Here is an 18,085-nt window from a genome sequence, read left to right on the forward strand (position 1 = left end):
TATAGTGGAAGATGATGCAATGCAATTGTTCTGTTTCATCCTCATGTCAGACAATTTACACCAGGGCAAATTGGGTAGGAGTGACGGACGGCTGCATGACAGCCCGACAAGCTTGCTGGATCAGTTGTCTGAGCTGAGCACAAATGTTTTCATGTCCATGGAGGTAAACCAGAGGGTTGAGAGCACTGTTCAGACACACAAGGGCACGACTTATCTGACGAGCAATGTAGACTCCGTCATACCATTTATGGCATATCCCCTGTTTGGTAAGAACTCTTGCAAAGAGGTCAAGGTTTCTGAATACATGATAGGGGAAGTAACAAACAGAGAAGAGAAGAATCAAGATGAACATCAACTTTAAACTTCTCTGTTTCAGTACTTTGTCAATAGTATTCGTGCGGCAGAGAACGACAATCACATGTCCATAACAGCCCAGTGTGATGAGTAACGGGATACAAAACCCAGTGAGGGTCCATCCAAGAGTATATTTCAGGTACTCCTCAACGTTGGCGTTATCCGTGGTATCGAAGCATTTTTCAGTGTTGTTTCTTGATGCCTTGGGGAAGAACATGTCTGGAAGACTTTGAACACTCACCAACAGCCAGACCATGACCGAGATAATCACAGAATGGGTGACAGTTATTCTTCCCATTGCTCTCATTGGATAAACAATGGCCAGGTATCTGTACACACTTATACAAGTCAGGAATCCAATGCTGCCATATAGATTCACATTGAAGCAGAATCTTGTTATCTTGCAGAATGCTTCTCCAAAGATCCATTTCCTCTCCATGAAGTAGTAAACCACCAAAAATGGCAGTGTGAGCAGGTACAAAACATCTGTAAGTCCAAGGTTGAGAACAAACACGTTGACGTTACCCAGCTTCTTCCAGTTGTGCAGCAAAGACTTCAGTCCCCATCCATTAGCTACCAGACCAATGATGAACACTAAGATGTAAAGAGGAAGCAGGAATCTGCCTGTAAAGTCCAAGCTGACAGGAGGACAAGAGGTGTTATTCATCATCTTCTGGACAGCAGTATGTACAGTTCCTTCTCTCAGTGAATGTTCTGGTCTTCTCAACAGATTAAAACTCAGAGCATGAGTGCTTTCGAGAAGACTTCCTGTTGTAAGCCCACGCCTCTACATACTACATTTGAGATCTGCACCTTTTTTTGTCTGAGGTAAGCATCATGAAACCCCCACCCACCTTATCTTTAATCTGCCAGGGTTTTGAGAAAGTTTATCACATCCTGTAGCGAAATACTTTCCTGTTGTAACTGCTCTACTTTGACCTGATGACTCAAACATGATGACTTGACATGTACATTTTACAGCTATTTCTATTACAGGTCGATGTAAACAGCCACATTTAAGTTTTTCTATCATGTTGAGTCAGTGTGTATAAAATAAATAACTACATGTGTGGTTTGTTACAGGAGACAGAATAACCCATTTGAAATGCATTACTTATGTTTAATACTTGTATAAGAAACACATTATGTTTATGTAGAAGTCACCCTTAATTTTACATGTAATTATTGAATAATGTTTCAGTCTGTATTAATTTAATTTAATAATAATCAGACTCAGTTATTTGATTGATTTTCAGTCACTCAACATGATAGAAAACACTTGCATTAAATGTGACCGTTGATATTAAACCTAAGTAATGAAATTAGATGGATTTAAATATACATGTAATAAAAGTCCATTGTTTTAGGTCAATTACTTTTCAAGTGTACCATCAGCTCAGAGTTGAGCAGCTACCACAGATAATATATTTTACTACAGGATGTGGTCAGCCATACTGTTTCTAAACCATGGCTGATTAAACCTCTACCCACTAAGGCTTACCACTTACACACAAACTTTAAAGTTTATATTTATAGTTTAAACATTTTATTTTTAGAAATAAACTTTTATCTTAAAAGAAGCGACTACAGGCATAGGTGCAGATTGTCCACTAAAGGCACTGTCAGACGCAAAAAGAAGTCCCTCTCCTGGCATTAATTAAACACCTGAAAATTCATGTCTGTTCCTCACAAATACATATTTGGAGTCTTTTTCCATGAAAAATCCCTACGTGGCTTTAAAATGTCTTGGTTGTAACGCAACAACTTTGCCTCATTACGTATGCCAGGTTCTGTTGATATGCAAATGAATATGATTCTTACCCTGCCCCCATCCGAGCAGCTGAAACATGCCAACATTTCTTCAGAGATTCTTGATGCACATTGCAGGAGTCCCGGCGCCAGCTCAGTACAGAAGGCGGGCCGGCTGAAAACCGAGGGGGGGGCGATGACGTGGTGCATAGTATGAGAAAACTTATGCAGCCCAACTGTTTTATCTAACCCACATAGATACGTGATAAGAAACAAGTTACAATAACACACTGCCACAAGTCAATATACTGCTTTACTAACACAACGTTCATTCTAACCCGACCATTAAGAAACAGATGAAAACGTGAATAACCGCACTAGCCAATCAGAAGCAAGAAACAAGCCAGGCAACCCAGAGCAACATAAAAACAGACTCCACAGATCAGACGGCGCTGATCTAACATGTGATGTCCAACAGCGTATGATCAATAACCATGGGGGTATTCCAGAAAGCGGGTTTTGTCAAAACTCTGAGTTTGTTAACCCTGAGATGAGAGAAACTCTAAGTTTTCAGTTCCAGAAAGAGACGTAATTTAAACTCTGGGTTAGGGATCGACCGATATGGGTTTTTTTAGGGCTGATGCCGATTTTTTTCCATCACCCTTAGCCGATGACCGATTATGGACTGCCGATTTTTTTGGGCCGATACTGCTTTTGCTCCTTCAATTTACATTAAAAAAAATGACACAATGATAACAGGTCTCAAGTTTAAACAAACATTTATTGAACAGTAAAATTTTAAGCTTAAGCTGTAACATAAATAAAACAACAACTACTGTACACAGTAGGATTCAACAGCTTTGTTCAACTTAACACCACACATACTTTCAAATGAAAAAAAAGTGTTTGGTGCTTTTAATTATTCAAGTAATGTCTATGAAATAGCACATATTTGAAGTATTTTTAGCTTTTCCTTTTTCAGCCCCCATGCTCACCAATTGCTCACAGAATTGCATAAGACACACCTAGCCTTCCGTGAAGTGGGTTCACTAAAATGTTGCCACACCGGGTTCTTGCGTTCAGCCATCTGTATGAAGAATAAATAAAAACACAGATTAGTATCAATCAGTATCAATATTTTTGGCATCATCTTACATTCATATCACCCATATCATCACCCTTTCATCAATATCTACAACACGGCCTTGATGATGCATTGCTTGCTGATAAGACAGGTATAATTCATTTTTTCTGCACAAAATAAAGTGATCATGTCTTAGGCTACTATGCTGTCAGGTTTGGCAACACCAGAACATAAATCAGCAGGAAAATAAGTGTGATGTCAGAAGCACATTTTAGCAACAAATTGTTCAAGTTTAAGTTTTAAACGGCATTATCAACTTTAAAAGGAATAAATATTCAAGCATGTACAAAACATTTCTCTCATAGTTTCAGTTAAATCTCTCATCGATGTGATGAGACACACACAAAAACACACACACACACACACACACACGACACGCATCTCAGCCTGGCGTTCGCTGATTTAAACTCCTACAAACACCATGGAACTGAATTGACAACTTTGACATTACTACTAATATTACTTCATTACTAATATTTCAACTAAGTTTAACAGTTAGAGGCTAATTGAAAGTTTAAAACTTACCATTGTTCTGAAGCTCCTCCTGGGCAATGCCACTTTCACCACTCTTCCAGTGGGGGAGGGGTAACGCGTCTGCATGTGCTGCAGGGTCTTCCGGCAACACAGAGCTGCCCGTGGATGCCTGTCTGTAAATCATGCCGCGGAAAAAAACATTGGCGAACCCACGCGCGAATCGGCCGATGCCGATACGTGTGAAAAATATCGCAAATATCGGCCCCGATGTATCGGTCGATCCTTACTGTGGTAACTTACTCTGTGAACCTAACCTGCTCACTGGCAGGTTTACCTGAAGAAACCCTGGGTCTGACGGTACTGTCTGACAGCGGTTGTCCTTTCCTTCTCAGTCCAATCATGTTGAAGCAGAAATAATTCACATAGTTTTACACCAGGAGGAGAATTTAGATTCATTTAGATGAGCTCTCACTCCCTGACGAGGACTGAACCGAACAGTAGACCGCTTCTCATCAGTCCGTCATTTATATTGACAGGTGTCGTGCCAATGTAGGTATCCCCGACAGAAACTGTTTCCCCTGGCCGCGGGAGCGCGCATTCATTCAGCGAAGGCCGAAACACCGCTGCGCTTGCTTTAACCCAAGTAAATTAAAACTAACAACAACTGCATTGTTTAATTCAATGTTCTGGTGTTGTAATTATCTACGAGGTTTTGCAACATGGCCCATATATATGGGGGGAGACATGTTATTTCAGACCGTCAACCTGTCTGCCAGAATTTGTATCCCCCCCTCAAAATGGACAGATGAAGCCTGACCTTTGAATGATTTATTTTATGTGTACTTCAGATACTACTCTATAACCTCTGTGATTATGAACAAGTTTCCTCTCTTCTAGCCAAAGATACTGGGGGATACAAATTCTGGCAGACAGGTTGTTAGTCTGAAATAATATGTATCCCCCCCTCAAAATAGACAGATGAAGCCTGACCATCAAATGATTTATTTTATGTGTACTTCAGATACTACTCTATAACCTCTGTGGTTATGAACAAGTTTCTTCTCTTCTAGCCAAAGATACTGGGGGATACAAATTCTGGCAGACAGGTTGTTAGTCTGAAATAATATGTATCCCCCCCTCAAAATGGACAGATGAAGCCTGACCATCAAATGATTTATTTTATGTGTACTTCAGATACTACTCTATAACCTCTGTGAAGATATGGGGGGGAGACATATTATTTCAGACTGTCAACCTGTCTGCCAGAATTTGTATCCCCCTCCCTCAAAATGGACAGATGAAGCCTGACCACCTCTTCTAGCCAAAGATACTGGGGGATACAAATTCTGGCAGACAGGTTGTTAGTCTGAAATAATATGTATCCCCTCCTCAAAATGGACGGATGAAGCCTGACCTTTGAATGATTTATTTTATGTGTACTTCAGATACTACTCTGTAACCTCTGTGATTATGAACAAGTTTCCTCTCTTCTAGCCAAAGATATGGGGGGATACAAATTCTGGCAGACAGGTTGTTAGTCTGAAATAATATGTATCCCCCCCTCAAAATGGACAGATGAAGCCTGACCATCAAATTATTTATTTTATGTGTACTTCAGATACTAGTCTATAACCTCTGTGAAGATATGGGGGGAGACATATTATTTCAGACTGTCAACCTGTCTGCCAGAATTTGTATTCCCCCCCCCCCTAACTCAGATCAGCTGTTCTGGAACTGAAAACTCAGAGTTTCACTTCACAGTCAACTCAGAGTTCAGGGTTAGGCTCAGAGTTTGTTGAACCTCCTTTCTGGAAGGGCCCTCACATTGGTAACAAACACAAACAGTAGCAACAATACAGATGATAAAATAACCAGCTCTGACCTTCAGTAGAGTTGCAGTCTCCTCTTTCCTGATGACTGGAACCTCCTTAACAGCATCTCCTTCCATTCATCTTTAAATTTCCGACTGAGGTCATTCTCAAATGAATGCAGTCATTACCGCCGGCATGGCACTGAATACCATGTACTCCTTTGCGACAAGTTCACTGCGAGTGCGATGGCGGGCTCTCCGCTCCCGGTGAACCCGGCTCAGGGGCTGTGGGCGCCGGCGGGGGCAGGTGCTCCTCGGCTTCTCCGGTTCTCCTGTTGCTGCTGCCAGGCTGCAGGGACGCCGACGGTGTAGTTTCTGGCTTTTTCAGCCATTTGCTAATGTCCATTCTGAATGAAAATATAGCTGCTGGCTTGCGCTTGAAAATCTGAGTTTGTTTTGGGGTTTTTTTTTTCCTTGCGGCGGGATGATGCGCTGACGACATAACGTAAGGTGCGTGATGGATTCAACGACCACTGGAAACTCGGAATTTGAATTTCCAAAACTGTTCATTATGGTTTTAACAAGTCGGTGGAGTGTTTTCAGAGTTTTGGGTTGTTTTGAACACATCATAGACTGACAACAGTATAAAAAAATGAAAAAATACTACGTTTTGACTGAGGGGGCGGGACAGTCCGCGTGAGGGGGCGACGCATTGCATTGCAGGAGCCTGTTTCTCCCAAGTTTCATCACAAATGTCTGTTTTATAGAATAAATTGCCATGAAATTTCGTCCAGACAATCATGGTTCTCAGACAATCTTTGGCGATCTCCTGAATTTTCCTCCAGAGCCCCCAAGACGTTGAATTTTGTTGACATTTTTTGACTGCTATGGGCCGACACTTTGTACAGATATTTATGTTCTCCTCATGATGCATTGTAATAACTTGGTGATCTTTTGACCTTTCCTCTATAGTGCCATCATGTGATCAAATTTTCAAAGTGTCCCATACTTTGGATTCCATTTATATATTAATTTTTAACTTGTGTACTTGTATAATTTTAACCAGCTCTGGAGCAAGCAGAAAGAGCCATGATATAAAATGCATTCTTATGTTCTGAAGATGCTGGTGATAAAGGTGTTGTTCTGCCTCAGCAATTCATTACTTTGTCCACTAGATGTCAGGATGTCTATAAAGGTAATCTGGTCTGACTGAAAAAGCCTTTAGAAGCACAATGCAAGCTTTAGTGCAAAACTATAAAGAGGACATCAACAAAAAAGCCATTATAAGTAATAGTAGTAGTTAATTTGGCTTCATTTTTCATATGAAAATACAAAATAACTATATAAATCTGTATGTAAATCAATATGAAAAAATATAAATCAAAAACACTAAAATCATTTAGAGTTAAAAATGCAGGACGTGTAAAATACTTAAACATTTTTGCATGAATTATTTACAACAAAACAAATGAAGAAAATGTGGGAAATGAGTGCAATGTCATCCAGCTACGAACACACAAACAAAACTGTACAAGTTCAAACCTGCATTGCTCACGTCAGAAAACAATATCTGTCAACACAAGGTTGGGGTCGTTTTGTGGCATAAATTTCTATCAAACAAAGAATTGTATGTTACTTATGTTTGGTCTTAAAGACATAATATATTGCCAGTTAGCAGTAGGGTTGGGCACCGAGAACCGGTTCCAAATAAGAACCGGTTCCTAACGTCCGGTTCCGGAACCGTTACGAAGATGTTTGAATTCCGATTCTTTTTTTCGGTTCCTAAATGCCCGCACTAGTTTGTTTCCGGGGTTTGAATTACTCCGCCCGGTGTGCTCTGCTAGTAAGAAGAACATCACTCGTCTGAACATGGACCGCAAACTTATTACTGCCAAAGAAGGATGCACAACAAACATGACAAAACACCTTCGCCTGCAGCATGGTATAATAATTAAAGAGTGTACAGTGTTTAACTCGTTGCGCCGCTCTCCTGCTCCCGTCGCTTCCTCCACTTCGGACAGTCACCATCGACCAACAACTCCTCGTTGCAAACGGAATCAGGTACATGAAAATTATGATTGTCTTATTCTTAACAAACTAGCTAAAGTTATAGACTACCAATTGCTAAAACTGTGTCAAATCTGTTCATAGTTGTTGAAAGCTCGCAGAGTGATGCTAACGTTAGCCAGTCTGAGCCTGCTGCTTCTGCTGCTGCTGCTGCTACGTTAACCAGCCAGCGACCCCAGCCAGCAGAGACGTTTCTTCAACCAGCATAGAAACGACGTGTCACCCCATTCACTCTAGCAGCAAAGGAAGCTGTCAGCGGAGCAAGTCGAAGAGTGCCACAGAAAAGTAACAGCTTATGTGGTGAAAAGGCTGCATCCCTTTTCAGATGTCGAATCGCCCACATTTAGGTACCGTAAGCAAATAAGAATAACGTTAAGCTAACTAACTTAGCTGGTAGCTACTTGTTATCTACCCCTGACCTAACGTTACAGTAACAGTTCAGGTTTAACTTTATTGACATATTTGTCTTTGGCACAGTGCTCATTTCATTTAAAAACATCACAACATATGGACATGTGCTGAAGTGTTTGTGTGTATTTATTGCACGTTGCTCTTATTCTCTGTTTAAAAGTTAAATGCTAAGTTAAATTTACTAAAGATACCTAATGTTTGTTTTTGTGTTTGCAGGGATATGATCCATTCAATAAACCCAAAGTACACCCCCCCACTGGCAATGTGAATAAATAAAAATGGCCTGTGTAAAGGCTTTTTCAAATGAAAAAATTCTCCTGTGAAATCTGTGACCTGTTGACCTGCACAACTCAAAGAACCGGAATCGAGAATCGTTTAGAACAGGAATCGAAATTGAGCATCGGAATCAGAATCGTTAAAATCCAAACGATGCCCAACCCTAGTTAGCAGTTTGAACAGGTTTTTAAAACTATCTTTAAGACCAAATCAATCAGGCCAACTGTCTTCAATTCATAGTTTAGCTGTTTGGTTACAAAAGTTACTTTTTCTTAAAAAAAAAAAGTTTCTTTGTATCAAGAATTACTTCTGATCCCAACCTAAATTTTAAACTCCATTTCACAAGTTCAGACCTGCTTTCTCCAACTAACATTGGAACATTGCAAGAATCAGATCCCAAATATATGGAGAATGTGGACCCTGGTTTTATTGCATCATGATATGTTTCTGTGTGCTGGACATACGGTCGGGGAACTATGGTGCTGAGGGGCCTGTAGCACTCTCTAAAATGAGGCTACAACATATGCCGAATTTGAAAAAAGGCCCAAATAATTAAGAATTTGCCAGAAACAGCGCTTCACAAAGTTAAGAAAGTTTCTCCAAACTCAACAACTCAAAAAATTGAGCGATTTTAAAAGGGAGAATGTTTCTCCCTCTTCATCTGCTCTGCTCAGTCTTGTTTGACAGCCTTAAATTTCCTTTATCTTGACTGAAACTTAATATAATACACACAACAGCAGCCACAGTGTACCTGTTACTTTGAGATTAAAGACATGGCATGATCAGGCACTTCTGTACTTAAAGGATTTGTTGTGCCCTCTGACCTTTATAGGAGAAAAAGAAGGCAAATCAGTGCACATCTTTATTAAAAGCCACTTGTTTTCTTAATTCTAGAACTTTTACTTTGTGGGCTTTACATCCCTTTTTGCCACTTGTTTTATATATTGTCTTCTCTGTCTCCATCTCCCTCTTTCCCTTTTCTTCTTCCTGTAAAGCACTTTGAAACATAAGTGTTTGAAAGTGCTACTATATACAATATAAATTATGTTTGATTCTTGGATAGGGCAAGGGCACAGTCATCAGCGTATAGACTTCCCGAAGGTGTACAACTATAAAAGGAATTGTGCTGAAGTGCAGAATGAGATCGTACATGTGTGAAGATCAATGTTCATCCAAACTCAGTCACAGTTTTTATCTAAAAATATCATTTTCTCTTTCAAGGTCCATTGATTAGAGGATGCCCATGTGGATCCACCTAGTTCTGCTTCTCTCACTGTCCGGCCCCTGAATCAGTCAGTGAAGTCTTCCTGCTCTGAAGGAATCAGTGCTCAGACAGGTCTATCAAGGCACAGAGCACGGTCACTGTAATGTTCGTAGGGGCTGTTGTTGTTGTTCCAAGTAAAACAATAAACGATCACAGCCAACAAATGTCCAGGTCAAAGTCCAGTTTTGAGTAAAACCAAGCAGCCCAGCTATCCAATGGGTTTTAAAATGGCTTAATTAGCCAACAGGTTGTTGGATTTCCTCAACTGACTTAATTAAAATTCTTAATATTTTCTTACAATAAAAACACTAAATTTGAAGTTCTAGTTATTTTGCACAATGATGCTGACAAAGTTGTTAACATCTGTGATATGTATTGTTTTCTTTTGAATTCACACTTGATACTCCCTGTGCCAGTGCAACGAACTCTGCCATTATGCTCTGATGATCTTCCTGTGCATCACTTTGATGTCATGAGGTCGTGTTACAGTCACACTACAATTTGCATCCTGTCTATTTTTACACATTCACACAATGCACTTCCTCTTTTAGGGTGTTTTACTGAGCCTGTTGTCCACAATATCTGGTCCTATTCTCTCAAAAAGATAACAGAGACATTTTCAGAATCGTTTAAGTGAATTGTATTGTTTAATCTCAGCTTTTGGAGCAGGTTTACAGCAAAATGATGATGACACACATAAAACCTTGACAGCATTATAGTGGAAGATGGTGCAATGCAATTGTTCAGTTTCATTTTCATGTCAGACAATTTACACCAGGGAAAATTGAGTATGGGGGACAGACGGCTGCATGACAGCCTGACGACATTGCTGGTTCAGTCGTCTGAGCTGAGCACGAATGTCTTCATGTCCATGGAGGTAAACCAGAGGGTTGAGAGCACTGTTCAGACACACAAGGGCACGACTTATCTGACGAGCAATGTAGACTCCATTATACCATTTATGGCATATCCCCTGTTTGGTAAGAACTCTTGCAAAGAGGTTGAGGTTTCTGAGTACATGATAGGGGATGTAACAAACAGAGAAGAGAAGAATCAAGATGAACATCAACTTTAAACTTCTCTGTTTCAGTACCTTGTCAATAGTATTCGTGCGGCAGAGAACGACAATCACATGTCCATAGCAGCCCAGTGTGATGAGTAACGGGATACAAAACCCAGTGAGGGTCCATCCAAGAGTATATTTCAGGTAATCCTCAACGTGGACTTCATCCGTGGTATCGAAGCATTTTTCTGTGTTGTTTTTATATGCCTTGGGGAAGAACATGTCTGGAAGACTTTGAACACTCACCAACAGCCAGACCATGACCGAGATAATCACAGAATGGGTGACAGTTATTCTTCCCTTCGCTCTCATTGGGTGAACAATGGCCAGGTATCTGTACACACTTATACAAGTCAGGAATCCAATGCTGCCATAAAGATTCACATTGAAGCAGAATCTTGTTATCTTGCAGAATGCTTCTCCAAAGATCCATTTACTATCCATGAAGTAGTAAACCACCAAAAATGGGAGTGTGAGCAGGTACAAAACATCTGTAAGTCCAAGGTTGAGAACAAACACATTGACGTTACCCAACTTCTTCCAGTTGTGCAGCAAAGACTTCAGTCCCCATCCATTAGCTACCAGACCAATGATGAACACTAAGATGTAAACAGGAAGCAGAAATCTGCCTGTAAAGTCCAAGCTGACCTGAGGACAAGAGGTGTTATTCATCATCTTCTGGACAGCAGTATGTACAGTTCCTTCTCTCAGTGAATGTTCTGGTCTTCTCAACATATTAAAACTGAATCAGAGCATGAGTGCTTTCCAGAAGACTTCCTGTTGTAAGCCCACGCCTCTACATACTATATTTGAGATCTGCACCTGCCAATATTCAGGAAATGACTTCAATTGGCTGGTTTGTGAATCAATGCAGAGGCTAAGACAAATGTTTGTCTGTAAGAGGTAAGCATCATGAAACCTCTACCTTTCATATCTCTAATCTGCCAGAGTTTTGAAAAGCAGTTAGGTTTACCGCATCCTGTAGCAAAATACTTTCCTGTTGTAGCTGCTCCACTTTGAGCTGATGACTCAAACACTGACATGACATGTACATTATACAGCTATTTCTATTACATTAGGTCGATGTAAACGGTCACATTTAAGGCAAAGTTTTTCTATCATGTTGAGTCAGTGTGTATAAAATAAATAACTAGATGTGTGGTTTGTTACCGGAGACAGAATGATTCATTTGAAATGCATTACTTATATGTTTAATACTTGTATGAGAAACACATCATGTTTATGCAGAAGTCACCCTTAATTTAATATGTAATAATTGAATAAATGCATAAGGTATGTGTTTCAGTCAGTATTAATTTAATTTAATAGTAATCAGACTTATTCAATTGATATTCAGTCACTCAACATGATAGAAAACACTTGCATTAAATGTGACCTTTGATATTTAACCTAAGTAATGAAATTAGATGGAAAAGTTACTTTTTTCGAAAAAAAAAAAAAAAAGAAAAAGTTTTTCATTAACTTTTAACCAAGTGTCAAGAATTACTTCTGATCCCAACCTAAATTTTAAACTCCATTTCATAAGGTCAGACCTGCTTTCTCCAACTAACATTGGAACATTGCAAGAATCAGATCCCAAATATATGGAGAATGTGGACCCTGGTTTTATTGCATCATGATATGTTTCTGTTGGCAGGACATACAGTCAGGGATCTAGGGTGCTGAGGGGGGCGCAGCACTCCCTAAAATGAGGTTATAACATATGCCAAATTTACAAAAATGGCCCAAATAATTAAGAATTTGCCAGATACAGCGCTTCACAAAGTCTAAAAAGCTTCTCCAAACTCAAAAACTCACAAAATTGAGTGATTTTAAAAGGGAGAATTTTTCTCCCTCTTCATCTGCTTGCTGTTGTTGACTGTAAATGATGTGGCTGCTTTGACCTATAGTACGTTGGGGTTCAAGTTTGCCGTCTGCTGTTGTACATAGCGTTCTCAAATTGTTGTAAATTATTGTTAATAACGATTACAGACATGTTATCCTGGCCATTCAAATTAGTAAACATGAATGTCACACACCATTTACTATGAAGTCATTATATAGACTGACCCCTCGGCACCCCCAACTGTGACTGACTTTATCTTGACTGAAACTTAATATAATACACTCAACAGCAGCCTCAGTGTCTCTCTATCAGCTCCCTGTCACTTTGCGATTAAAGACATGGCATGATCAGGCACTTCTGTACCTAAAGGACTTGTTGTGCCCTCTGACCTCTATAGGAGAGAAAGAAGGCAAATCAGTGCACATCTTTATTAAAAGCGACTTTTTTCCCAATTCTATAACTTTTACTTTGTGGGCTTTACATCCCTTTTTGCCCCCCGTTTATATATTGTCCTCTGTCTCCATCTCCCTCTTTCCCTTTTGTTCTTCCTGTAAAGCACTTTGTAACATGCATGTTTAAAACTGCTACTGTATACAGTACATTATGCTCTGATGATCTTCCTGTGCATCACTTTGATGTTGTGAGGGTGTGTTGCTTTTTACACATTCACACAGTTCCTCTTTTAGGGTGTTTTACTGAGCCTGTTGTCCACAATATCTAGTCCTATTCTCTCAAAAAGATACCGGAGACATTTTCAGAATCTTTTAAGTGAATTGTGTTGTTTAATCTCAGCTTTTGGAGCAGGTTTACAGCAAATTGATGATGACATATATAAAACCTTGACAACATTATAGTGGAAGATGATGCAATGCAATTGTTCAGTTTCATTTTCATGTCCGACAATTTACACCAGGGAAAATTGAGTATGGGGGACAGACGGCTGCATGACAGCCTGACGACATTGCTGGTTCGGTCGTCTGAGATGAGCACGAATGTCTTCATGTCCATGGAGGTAAACCAGAGGGTTGAGAGCACTGTTCAGACACACAAGGGCACGACTTATCTGATGAGCAATATAGACTCCGTCATACCATTTATGGCATATCCTCTGTTTGGTAAGAACTCTTGCAAAGAGGTTGAGGTTTCTGAGTACATGATAGGGGATGTAACAAACAGAGAAGAGAAGAATCAAGATGAACATCAACTTTAAACTTCTCTGTTTCAGTACCTTGTCAATAGTATTCGTGCGGCAGAGAACGACAATCACATGTCCATAGCAGCCCAGTGTGATGAGTAACGGGATACAAAACCCAGTGAGGGTCCATCCAAGAGTATATTTCAGGTACTCCTCAACGTGGGCGTTATCCGTGGTATCAAAGCATTTTTCGGTGTCGTTTTTATATGCCTTTGTGAAGAACATGTCTGGAAGACTTTGAACACTCACCAACAGCCAGACCATGACCGAGATAATCACAGAATGGGTGACAGTTACTCTTCCCTTCGCTCTCATTGGGTGAACAATGGCCAGGTATCTGTACACACTTATACAAGTCAGGAATCCAATGCTACCATATAGATTCACATTGAAGCAGAATCTTGTTATCTTGCAGAATGCTTCTCCAAAGATCCATTTACTCTTCATGAAGTAGTAAACCACCAAAAATGGGAGTGTGAGCAGGTATAAAACATCTGTAAGTCCAAGGTTGAGAACAAACACGTTGACGTTACCCAGCTTCTTCCAGTTGTGCAGCAAAGACTTCAGTCCCCATCCATTAGCTACCAGACCAATGATGAACACTAAGATGTAAACAGGAGGCAAGAATCTGCCTGTAAATTCAAAGCTGACACGAGGACAAGTGGTGTTATTCATCATCTTCTGGACAGCAGTATGTACAGTTCCTTCTCTCAGTGAATGTTTTGGTCTTCTCAACAGATTAAAACCGAATCAGAGCATGAGTGCTTTCCAGAAGACTTCCTGTTGTAAGCCCACGCCTCTACATACTATATTTGAGATCTGCACCTGCCAATATTCAGGAAATGACTTCAATTGGCTGGTTTGTGAATCGATGCAGAGCCTAAGACAAATGTTTGTCTGTAAGAGGTAAGCATCATGAAACCTCTACCTTTCATATCTCTAATCTGCCAGAGTTTTGAAAAGCAGTTAGGTTTACCGCATCCTGTAGCGAAATACTGTCCTGTTGTAGCTGCTCCACTTTGAGCTGATGACTCAAACACTCACTTGACATGTACATTTTACAGCTATTTCTATTACATTAGGTCGATGTAAACGGTCACATTTAAGGCAAAGTTTTTCTATCATGTTGAGTCAGTGTGTATAAAATAAATAACAAGATGTGTGGTTTGTTACCGGAGACAGAATGATTCATTTGAAATGCATTACTTATATGTTTAATACTTGTATGAGAAACACATTATGTTTATGCAGAAGTCACCCTTAATTTAATATGTAATAATTGAATAAATGCATAAAGTATGTGTTTCAGTCTGTATTGATTTAATTTAATAATAATCAGACTCAGTTATTTGATTGATCTTCAGTCACTCAACATGATAGAAAACACTTGCATTAAATGAGACCTTTGATATTAAACGTAAGTAATGGAATTAGATGGAAAAGTTCCTTTTTTCGAAAAAAAAAAGTTTTTCATTAACTGTCAAGAATTACTTCTGATCCCAACCTAAATTTTAAACTCCATTTCACAAGTTCAGACCTGCTTTCTCCAGCTAACATTGGAACAGCGCAGATACAGTGCTGCATAAAGTCCATAAAGTTTCTCCAAACTAAACAACTTACAAAATTGAGTGATTTTAAAAGGGAGAATTTTTCTCCCTCTTCGCCTGCTTGCTGTTGTTGACTGTAAATGATGTGGCTGCTTTGATCTATAGAACGTTGGGGCTCAAGTTTGCCGTCTGCTGTTGTACATAGCGTTCTCAAATTGTTGTAAATTATTGTTAATAGCGATTACAGACATGTTATCCTGGCCATTCAAATTAGTCAACATGAATGTTACGCACCATTTACTATGAAGTCATTATATAGACTAACCCCTCAGCCCCCCCAACTGTGACTGACTTTATCTTGACTGAAACTTAATATAATACACTCAACAGCAGCCTCAGTGTCTCTCTATCAGCTCCCTGTCACTTTGCGATTAAAGACATGGCATTATCAGGCACTTCTGTACTTAAAGGACTTGTTGTGCCCTCTGACCTCTATAGGAGATAAAGAAGGCAAATCAGTGCACATCTTTATTAAAAGCCACTTTTTTCCCAATTCTATAACTTTTACTTTGTGGGCTTTACATCCCTTTTTGCCCCCCGTTTATATATTGTCCTCTGTCTCCATCTCCCTCTTTCCCTTTTGTTCTTCCTGTAAAGCACTTTGTAACATGCATGTTTAAAACTGCTACTGTATACAGTACATTGTGCTCTGATGATCTTCCTGTGCATCACTTTGATGTTGTGAGGCTGTGTTGCTTTTTACATATTCACACAGTTCCTGTTTTAGGGTGTTTTACTGAGCCTGTTGTCCACAATATCTGGTCCTATTCTCTCAAAAAGATAACGGAGACATTTTCAGAATCTTTTAAGTGAATTGTGTTGTTTAATCTCAGCTTTTGGAGCAGGTTTACAGCAAATTGATGATGACATATATAAAACCTTGACAATATTATAGTGGAAGATGATGCAATGCAATTGTTCAGTTTCATTCTCATGTCAAACAATTTACACCAGGGAAAATTGAGTAGGGGGAACAGACAGCTGCATGACAGCCCGAGGAGCTTGCTGAATCAGTCGTCTGAGCTGAGCACGAATGTTTTCATGTCCATGGAGGTAAACCAGAGGGTTGAGAGCACTGTTCAGACACACAAGGGCACGACTTATCTGACGAGCAATGTAGACTCCATTATACCATTTATGGCATATCCCCTGTTTGGTAAGAACTCTTGCCAAGAGGTTGAGGTTTCTGAGTACATGATAGGGGAAGTAACAAACGGAGAAGAGAAGAATCAAGATGAACATCAACTTTAAACTTCTCTGTTTCAGTACCTTGTCAATAGTATTTGTGCGACAGAGAACGACAATCACATGTCCATAGCAGCCCAGTGTGATGAGTAACGGGATACAAAACCCAGTGAGGGTCCATCCAAGATTATATTTCAGGTAATCCTCAACGTGGGCTTTATCCGTGGTATCGAAGCATTTTTCAGTGTTGTTTCTAGATGCCTTCGTGAAGAACATGTCAGGAAGACTTTGAACACTCACCAACAGCCAGACCATGACCGAGATAATCACAGAATGGGTGACAGTTATTCTTCCCATCGCTCTCATTGGATGAACAATGGCCAGGTATCTGTACACACTTATACAAGTCAGGAATCCAATGCTGCCATAAAGATTCACATTGAAGCAGAATCTTGTTATCTTGCAGAATGATTCTCCAAAGATCCATTTCCTCTCCATGAAGTAGTAAACCACCAAAAATGGGAGTGTGAGCAGGTATAAAACATCTGTAAGTCCAAGGTTGAGAACAAACACGTTGACGTTACCCAGCTTCTTCCAGTTGTGCAGCAAAGACTTCAGTCCCCATCCATTAGCTACCAGACCAATGATGAACACTAAGATGTAAACAGGAGGCAAGAATTTGCCTGTAAAGTCAAAGCTGACCTGAGGACAAGTGGTGTTATTTATCATCTTCTGGACAGCAGTATGTACAGTTCCTTCTCTCAGTGAATGTTCTGGTCTTCTCAACAGATAAAAACTGAATCAGAGCATGAGTGCTTTCGAGAAGACTTCCTGTTGTAAGCCCACGCCTCTACATACTATATTTGAGATCTGCACCTGCCAATATTCAGGAAATGACTTCAGTTGGCTGCTTTATGAATCATTGTAGAGCCTAAGACAAAGGTTTGTCTGTAGGAGGTAAGCATCATGAACCCCCCACCCACCTTATCTCTAATCTGCCAGGGTTTTGAAAAACAGTTTTACCACATCCTGTAGCGAAATACTTTCCTATTGTAGCTGCTCCACTTTGAGCTGATGACTCCAACATGATGACTTGACATGTACATTTTACAGCTATTTCTATTACATTAGGTCGATGTAAACAGTCGCATTTAAGGCAAAGTTTTTCTATCATGTTAAGTCATAGTTATTTAATTTATACACACTAACTATAATTAAGATGTGTGGATTGTTACCAGAGACAGAAGAACCCATTTGAAATGTATTACTCATATGTTTAATACTTGTAAAAGGAAACATATTATGTTTATGTAGAAGTCACCCTTAATTTAATATGTAATAATTGAATAAATACATAACATATATGTTTAAGTCTGTATTGATTTAATTTAATAATAATCAGACTCAGTTATCAAATTGATTTTCAGTCACTCAACATGATAGAAAACAATTGCATTAAATGTGACCTTTTGATATTAAACTTAAGTAATGAAATTAGATAGATTCCAATTTACATGTAATAAAAGTCATTGTTTTAGGTGAAGTATTTTGCAAGTGTACCATCAGCTCAGAGTTGAGCAGCTACCACAGACAATGTATTTTCATGCTGGATGTGGTCAGCCATACTGTTTCTAAACTCT

The 18,085-nt window shown here is 39.5% G+C and overlaps 4 protein-coding genes across 4 annotated transcripts; all 4 read right to left on the reverse strand.

Moving 5' to 3' along the window:
• Positions 1-1,024, reverse strand: LOC141000223 (P2Y purinoceptor 1-like). The gene has a single exon (XM_073470880.1). The coding sequence runs from the start codon at positions 1,022-1,024 to the stop codon at positions 56-58; it is 969 nt and encodes a 322-aa protein (XP_073326981.1). The 3' UTR covers positions 1-55.
• Positions 1,025-10,177: 9,153 nt separating this feature from the next.
• Positions 10,178-11,327, reverse strand: LOC140999306 (P2Y purinoceptor 1-like). The gene has a single exon (XM_073469636.1). It carries the CDS (start codon positions 11,285-11,287, stop codon positions 10,319-10,321), a length of 969 nt encoding a protein of 322 aa, XP_073325737.1. The 5' UTR covers positions 11,288-11,327; the 3' UTR covers positions 10,178-10,318.
• Positions 11,328-13,263: 1,936 nt separating this feature from the next.
• On the reverse strand, positions 13,264-14,371 carry LOC141000236 (P2Y purinoceptor 1-like). The gene has a single exon (XM_073470899.1). It carries the CDS (start codon positions 14,329-14,331, stop codon positions 13,363-13,365), a length of 969 nt encoding a protein of 322 aa, XP_073327000.1. The 5' UTR covers positions 14,332-14,371; the 3' UTR covers positions 13,264-13,362.
• Positions 14,372-16,008: 1,637 nt separating this feature from the next.
• LOC141000134 (P2Y purinoceptor 1-like) lies at positions 16,009-17,263 on the reverse strand. The gene has a single exon (XM_073470764.1). The coding sequence runs from the start codon at positions 17,172-17,174 to the stop codon at positions 16,206-16,208; it is 969 nt and encodes a 322-aa protein (XP_073326865.1). The 5' UTR covers positions 17,175-17,263; the 3' UTR covers positions 16,009-16,205.
• Between the last annotated feature and the right edge of the window lie 822 nt (positions 17,264-18,085).

The sequence above is a fragment of the Pagrus major genome, chromosome 7, assembly GCF_040436345.1.
Source record: "Pagrus major chromosome 7, Pma_NU_1.0".
Lineage (NCBI taxonomy): Eukaryota > Metazoa > Chordata > Actinopteri > Spariformes > Sparidae > Pagrus > Pagrus major.